The 7,841-nt window shown below is 52.9% G+C and overlaps 1 protein-coding gene across 1 annotated transcript; it reads left to right on the top strand.

Moving 5' to 3' along the window:
• Window positions 1-362: 362 nt before the first annotated feature.
• Window positions 363-4,725, top strand: TMEM216 (transmembrane protein 216). The gene is made up of 5 exons (XM_070426367.1): window positions 363-412; window positions 919-1,020; window positions 1,944-2,036; window positions 3,713-3,914; window positions 4,194-4,725. Exons 1-5 carry the CDS (start codon window positions 376-378, stop codon window positions 4,207-4,209), a joined length of 450 nt encoding a protein of 149 aa, XP_070282468.1. The 5' UTR covers window positions 363-375; the 3' UTR covers window positions 4,210-4,725.
• The last annotated feature ends 3,116 nt before the right edge of the window (window positions 4,726-7,841 follow it).

Here is a 7,841-nt window from a genome sequence, read left to right as displayed (position 1 = left end):
CTGGTTCACAGGTCCACGCTCAACCACTGAGCCACACCGGCGGGCACAACTGACCACTTCAGCCAATGCCTTGTAACTGGCGGGGGTGGGGGGGGGGGGGTGGGGGGGAGAGGCGCGGAGCCCGAGAGCTGCCCTGCCCGGGTCCAGCCGACCGCTCCGTGACGACCGCGGTTCCCCAAGTCTCGATGAGCCCAAGTCCCCAGCGAAGGCCGCCTGCGGGCCGCGCTACTCCCCGCACACACGCCACCGGCACAGAGACCTCCGGGCCCGCTGACCATAGAGCGCGCGAGCGGGCAGAGGGGCCGGAAGTGGGGGCCGCTCAGTCCCTACTTCCGGTAGCGCCTCGCTGCTCCGGAGCGGCGGCGGCGGCCGCGTATGCAGTTTCCATGGGGACCGAGGATGGCGGCGCGAGGTGAGCTCCGGAGGTGTGTGAGTGGCTCCGGTCCCCTCAGCCCCCTCTCCCTTGCCTCCCTCCATTCTCGGCGTTAGGGGCCCCTCCCTGTCCGAAGCGGGCTTCGCCGCCCCCCGTCCTGAATGCTGAAGGTCTCGGGGGAGGGTCTCTCAGATGCCGCCCAGTCCTAGGCTGTGACGGATAAGCGTGCTGAGTGACCCCGAAGAAGCCAGTGCTGCACCCTGCGCCCCACTCTCCCCTCCCAGAGAGTGACGGGGTTAGACCTCCGAGGGGCCGTGACTTCCACCCCCGAAGCCGGGTCGTGTTTGACTGACTCCGAGGAAAGAAGGGATTGAAGGGAGTCCCCTCCGCGTCCTATGCCGACACCCCCCAATTGCCAGCCGCCAGAGGGTCCCAAGCGGCCCTTCCCACTGGCCGCGACCTGGTGTTTTCCCCAAGTTGGACACACAGCAGTCTAAGAGGTCAGCCGCCCTCCCGCTCACCCTCTCCTCTGCCCATCGCTGCAGGTGAACGGCTGTCCTCCACCCCCCTGGAAATCCTCTTCTTTCTGAACGGCTGGTATTACGCCACCTATTTCCTGCTGGAACTCTTCATATTTTTGTATAAAGGTAAGGCATGGGGCTTGACTGCCCTTGTCCCCAAATCCCTTCCCCACTTCAGCCCCTTTCCTGCTCCTCCTCCCAGCAAGGCAGGGCATGGCTTCCTGGAGAGCCTTTCCTAGGGAGCCTGTCAGCCAGAATTTCTTGAGTTTGGGGCCCTGGCCAGGTAGGTCAGTTGGTTAGAGCATCGTCCCCATACCCCAGCGTTGCCAGTTCTGTCCCCGGTCAAGGGCACATAAAAGTATCAACCAATGAATGCATAAATAAGTGGAACAACAAATTGATATCTCTCACTCAATCAATAAAATATTTTGAAAAAATAATTTCTTGAGTTTGGGGAATGTGGGCACCTCCATTCCGACCCCCACCTCTTTGTGACCTCCACTTTCAGTTGAAGCCCCTGGGTGACTCTCAGAACAACTCAGCAGCCGGTGTACCATGTCCATCTGATCGTGTTGGAGAGTGGAGTCCCATAGGCTTTTGGAGTTGGGAGTAAAACTCCGTCATAAGCCCTAGCCGGTTTGGCTCAGTGGATAGAGCGGCGGCCCACGAACTGTAGGTTCCTGGGTTCGATTCCAGTCAAGGGCACATGTCCAGGTTGCAGGCTCGATCCCCAGTAGGGGGCGTGCAGGAGGCAGCCGATCCATGATTCTCATCATTGATGTTTCCATCTCTCCCTCTCCCTTCCTCTCTGAAATCAATAAAAAATATATTTAAAAAAACAACAACAAAACTCCATCATAAGAAGCTTGCCCAACAGACACGTTGCCCTGTGAGTTAACTGTTCCTGCATCAGGTTAACAAATCTTGCCCACATCTCCCTGACCAGCTCATGGAAAGCTGATAAGACTCTTGTCCTCTTTAATCCCAAGCGTGGGAGTTCCTGTGGGGGCTGGCGTGTTGTTGGCAAACTCCGGCCTTTGTATCGGCAGGTCTCCTGCTACCATATCCAACAGCCAATCTGGTGCTGGACGTGGCGATGCTGCTCCTCTCCCTCGGAATTGAAGTGATCCGGCTGTTTTTTGGTGAGTGCTGTCCAGGGAGCGTCCCTATTCCTTACGGGATGAGCTGGTATCTGTAACTTGATTAACAAGAAAAAGCACACAGCCTGTCTCGCAGTAAGAGATCAGACCTGGCGGCATATCGCATTCCTCCCTTTCTGAAGTTTCAAACTGCTTTATGTTTTGGGTCAAGACTTGCCTGTCTGTTACTCTGTAGGGCTAGACGTGGGCAGTCGCAGCAGATATTAGAGAATTCCCTCCCAGTTGCCTAACTACATAAAAGTGCCTGGTTCCTCTTGCCGGTGCCTGGAGAATAGATTGGGCAGTAACGCCATGTCTGGGACAGTGTGTGCCTGTACAGATCAGCACTCAGTTCCCCTCCGCTTCTCTGAACAAGACTTCCCTTAGGACAAGCTTTATATCCCCAGAAATACAGAGCAAATCTCTTACAAGTTAGAATATCTCATCTTTGAAAACGTGTTATAACTCAAAAGAGAAAAAAAAATGCTTGCAATACATATAACCAAGGGTAAAGGTGCAGGCGCACATCAATCACTAAGGAAACACAACCTGATTTTTAAAATTGGTTTTAGAAAGAGGAAGGGAGAGAAAGTGTCAGGTTGCCTCTGGCACGCGCCCCGACCAGAACTGAACCTGCCACCTTTCGGTGTGTGGGACGACGCTCTGACCAACTGGGCCGCACCTGCCAGGGCAAAGGCAACCGAAGTTTAGGAATTGGAAAAGGAAACCAATAGGCAGTTCACAAGGGCAATCACAGAGACCAGCAAACATGGCAAAATGCCACACTCACTAGTAAACAGAAGTTGAAACGAGAGCATTTTCACCCATCAGGTGAGACAGGTTCCCACACCCAGTGTGAGGACAGGCATGCGGAACGGGCTGTAGTCCCACACTCTCACGGGTACCTGTGTGCTCAGGCTCTCCGGGAATATAAATTAGTGTATCCTTCTTGCTAATAGTTTTACCTTGTAAAATCTGTATTCTCAGACCTAACAGTTTCACCTCTAAAACTGGTTGAAAAAACAAAACACTTGCGCAGATACGCAGACGATCTGTCAGAATGTTTGTTGCCACAGATTGTGTGACATCAAAGCTAGAGACAACCTAAACATGTAGCAACACAGGATCAACTCAATAAATCACAGAATTAGTTCAATGAAACCATTAGAACCATTAAAAAAAGAATAAGGTAGTATGTGTGGAGAGAAGTCTAGCTTATATTAAATGGGGAACAGTAAGTTCCAAAACAATATTAGAGAATGATTGTTTTTATCATAATAACATGTGAGCACAGACCATACAGAAATCGGGAACAGTGTCCATCTAATAATAGCTCTCTCCAGGGAGCAAGCATGGGCCTTTCTATATTTTCCACAATTATTTTCTGTATATTAGTTGAAAAGTTTTCAATGATTATATGTTATTTTTATAATTAAAAGAAATTTCCCCCCAATAACGATTCAGCGCCCTGTGAACGGGAGCCAGACTGGAAGCAGGCCCTTTGTGGTGAATGACTCCAGTTCAAACTCCTCCACGCCTCTGCTTTTACGGCTTTGTAAGGCCGCACGTCCCCACGCAGGATCGCTTCCTCTGCCTTGCCAGCCCACTGCGGCCCACCCACCTTTCCTCCGAGCGAGGGGAAGGGCCGGTTGGAGGTGACCCCTGGCTGTGTCTGACAGGTTCAAAGGGAAACCTTTGCCAACGGAAGATGCCCCTCGCCATTAGTGTGGCCTTGACCTTCCCATCTGCCCTGATGGCCTCGTATTACCTGCTGCTGCAGACCTACGTGCTCCGCCTGGAAGCCATCATGAACGGCATCTTGCTCCTCTTCTGTGGCTCCGAGCTGCTGCTGGAGGCGCTCACGCTGGCCGCCTTCTCCAGGTTTGTGAGGGACAGTCCCCCCGAGGGCCGGGCTCCCCTGCCTCCCTAGGGAGGGGTTCACTGGTTTCTGGAGCTGGAGGGGCCTGGTAGACTTTTAAGGGGGCAAAGGGTGTCTGTGGGCTGCCTTTCCCATGGAGGGTAGACGTTACCCCTTAGGGAAGAGATACGAGACGATTCCTGGTTCTTTGGGGCCAGGAGGCTTGGCATCTGGAGCAGTTCAGGCCCCTGCTCTTGTTCACTGGTCTTGTAACATTTGTGTGTCTTTCTCTCTGTCATCAGTGTGGACAGGATTTGAAGTCCAAACATCCCAGCCCGCAGCCCTTAGCGGCTGAGACGCTTGCACTTCTGGGACTCCGGCCACACCAGCGAGATGGCAGGTCACGTGGTCCGAGGGAGAGTCGCCGCTTCTCCTCAGCACAGACATTTGGGCAACAAACAGAGCATAAGGCCACTGGGCACCATCTAAACGGGACCATCAGCCTGAGCGACGGGTCTGCACTGCAGCACAGGGAGGGGCACGCTGCCCCCTCCTGGCCATCCTCAGGACCAGCTCCTGATGACAAGTCCTCTTCGCTGACCATCGTGGCCAGAGCATCTCGTGTGGACCATGTGGGCTCCTTGGCTTCCGCAGGGCCTGAGCCGCTCCGTCCCGTGTGCTGTGCCAGCCTGTCCCGCACCACACGGAGCTCCAAGGGACACAGCCTCCATCCTGCGGAGCCTGAGCGAGCGCCAGCCCTTTTTTAGTAGCTCATAGTGTTATTTTTCTATTCCATCATGAAGCAAACATTATTTTATAATAAATATGTATTTTCTGTTGTGCAGCCTTTTCCTTGTGGGACCTAGAAATTCACCCACTCCGGGAGAAGGCAGGCTCTCCCAGCGGCTGCTCCCAGGCTGAGCTCAGGGACCCAGTGCGGACCCAGAGGCGCTGCTGGCTTCTGTCTCCTTCAGGCCTGTCACCCTGCAAACCCCCCTCACCCCCCCTTAACCCCCCGCCCCAAGCCAGCACCTGCCTCTCATCCTGGCACGGATTGCAGCTCCTTTGCAGGGGAGGCGGGAGTAATTGCAAGCAGCATATTCTAAACCAATATTTGAAAATTTCAAATTAACACGAAAGGAGCACATACTTTAATCATCTTTAAAACTCCCCATCTGCTTGGTAGTGGCCATTTTGTTTTTTAGCCCCAAGAAGCCACCAGGAGCCATGGCAGAATCCACTACTTTGAGCCAAGGCCCCTTTTGAGAGACGAACCCTAGAATAGCTGCCCTTACTCAGAGCAAATGTAATAGGCCTATAAGCAACCCTCGATGGTCCCCTCTGCTTACCTCCCGTGATCAGGCCCTTCCGATCCTGTGCAGGTCCCCACTGTCCCACCCACCGAAGCTTTTCCTGTTTTCTATCCCTCCTGTGCCCTGGCCTCCTCACTGCGCTGGGGTCCGTCCAGACACCAGTGTCCAGTAGGGACATTCCCAACACTTCGATCACAAACCCCACTAACGTCCTGATGTCCTGTTGCTTCTCACGCTGCTTTCTATAGCCCTGCTTTGAAGAAAACGCTGGTTTTAAACTGGAGAGCTCTCTGTTCATGTAGAGCAGTGGTTCTCAATCTTCAGGCCCTTTAAATACAGTTCCTCATGTTGTGACCCAACCATAAAATTATTTTCGTTGCTACTTCATAACTGTAATGTTGCCACAGTTATGAATCGTAATGTAAATATCTGATATGCTGGATGGTCTTAGGCGACCCCTGAGAAAGGGTCGTTTGACCGCCAAAGGGGTCGTGACCCACAGGTTGAGAACCGCTGATGTAGAGGTTCCGTGGTTAAGGTCACCCTCCCAGCAGCACAGACAAAGGAAGGGAAGGCTCGGGGGGAAGTTTAGAGGTGGCTGATAATTCAAAGGGACTTAGAGATCAATTTTCAACCTAATCTGCCACTTTGCAAGCATAGAGACGAGGAAGCAACACAGCCAAGCATCGTGCAACTGGTTACAAACAGCTGGAAGCTAGAATCCGTGTCATGAGTTTCAGGCTGAATTAAGTGACTCATCACTCAGCAGGTACCACCTGAAGGTGAGCATGACCGGTTGGCAATGGCATGATTAGAACAAGGAGGCCCCCCTCACCTCGTGGCTGCCTGGAAGCCTCGCGTCCTGTGGTTCTGTGGATGGCTCCATGAATGCTTGTTCTTCCCCCGGCTTGTTGGAGCCACCTGTGGACACAGTCACACCGAGCAGAGCATCAGACGACAGGCAGCCGAGGAGGAGGATCTGCGCAGCCAGCCTTTCCGGTGAACTGCTCAGAGGCTGCGCTGCTGGCTGCCGTGGGCGCCGGCATCCCGAGACAGTGGCGAGGACCGAGGAGCTGCAGAGGCTGCTGGGATACCCACACGCATGTCTAGACGGTCAGGTGATGACCGCGTGGCCGTCTCTAGGGGTGGAGGTCCAGCTGCACTCAGGAAGCACTGAGGACACAGCTTCAGATTCCCGCTCCACGGCAGCAGCTTGAGGGAACGAATGTTCGTCCAGTGCCTGGCAGGTTGTTTAGTCCACGCAGCGACCCCGAGGCCGAAGGCAATCAAGTCAGGTGTTAACACGTGTCCCAAGGCATTGAGGTTAAATAAGAGTTGGAATTTGAACCTAAAGCGGTGGGTCTCGACCTTGGCTGCACATTAGAATCACCTGGGAATCTTTTTAAAATCCTGATTTCTGGGCCTCATCCTCGGGAAATTCTGTTTCTTTGTTATGGGGTGGGGCCACAACATTAGTAACAAAGAAACAGAATTTCCGGAGGATGAGGCCCAGAAATCAGGATTTTAAAAAGATTCCCAGGTGATTCTCATGTGCAGCCAAGGTCGAGAACCACTGACCTAGAGGTATCCCAAAGGTCAGTCCCCCGTTTTTTAATCCTCACCTGAGGATATTTTCCATTGATTTTGAGAGAGTGGAAGAGGGAAAGATACAAACATCGATGAGAGAAACACATTGATTGGTTGCATCCTGCACACGCCCCGACCAGGGCCTGGGCTGGGGAGGAGCCTGCAACCAAGGTATATGCCAAGGGTGGGCAAACTTTTTGACTCGAGGGCCACAATGGGTTCTTAAACTGGACCGGAGGGCCGGAACAAAAGCATGGATGGAGTGTTTGTGTGAACTAATATAAATTCAAAGTAAACATCATTACATAACAGGGTACGGTCTTTTTTTTTTAGTTTTATTCATTTCACACGGGCCGGATCCGGCCCTCGGGCTGTAGTTTGCCCACGGCTGGTATATGCCCTTGATCGGAATCGAACCCGGGACCCACGGGCTGACGCTCTATCCACTGGAGCCAAACCAGCTAGGGCTCAGTACCATTTTAAAAAATCCTCACCAGAAGGTATGTTTTTTTGATTTCAGAGGGGGAGAGAAACATTGAGGTGAAAACAGTTTCCTCTCGTATGTGCTGAGTGGGAAGTGGACCCACAGCCTCTTTGGTGGGCAGGACAAGGCTCTCCGACTGAGCCAGCCAGCCAGGGTAGGACAGTCCCTCTCTACACCACCACAGCACTTCCTGGATGACACGAAGACTATTCTCTCCACCAGCAGGCATCACACCGGAGTTCCTATACACACCACCTGGGCCATAAGTGGATTTCTAGACTGGGTGTGGATTGGAACCGAGGCACCCCCAACAACTTTCTTCCCAAGCTTCAGACCCGCTAGCAAATTTCCCTTCTGCATAAAGATTCCTTGTTTTGCCCAGCTGTGGTGGCTCAGTGGCTGAGCGTCAACCTATGAACCAGGTCACGGTTCAATTTCTGGTCAGGGCACATGCCTGGGTTGAGGGCTCAATCCCATGTGGGGCGTGCAGGAGGCAGCTGATCAGCGATTCTCATCATTGATGTTCTTATCTCTCCCTCCCTCTCTGAAATAAATAAAAATATATT

Source organism: Myotis yumanensis, unplaced genomic scaffold (genome assembly GCF_028538775.1).
Source record: "Myotis yumanensis isolate MYYU_CA2020_CCGP unplaced genomic scaffold, mMyoYum1.0.hap1 SCAF_10, whole genome shotgun sequence".
Taxonomy (NCBI): Eukaryota; Metazoa; Chordata; class Mammalia; order Chiroptera; family Vespertilionidae; genus Myotis; species Myotis yumanensis.
The sequence above is the reverse complement of the archived record's forward strand: the minus strand, read 5'-3'. Positions and strand labels throughout refer to the sequence as shown.

Excerpts from the sequence above, each read along its gene's own strand:
- TMEM216 (XM_070426367.1), top strand. The coding sequence starts at position 376 with ATGCAGTTTCCATGGGGACCGAGGATGGCGGCGCGAG. Across the intron at positions 413-918 it reads ACCGAGGATGGCGGCGCGAG|GTGAACGGCTGTCCTCCACC; the intron begins GTGAGCTCCGGA and ends CCATCGCTGCAG. Across the intron at positions 2,037-3,712 it reads AGTGATCCGGCTGTTTTTTG|GTTCAAAGGGAAACCTTTGC; the intron begins GTGAGTGCTGTC and ends TGTGTCTGACAG.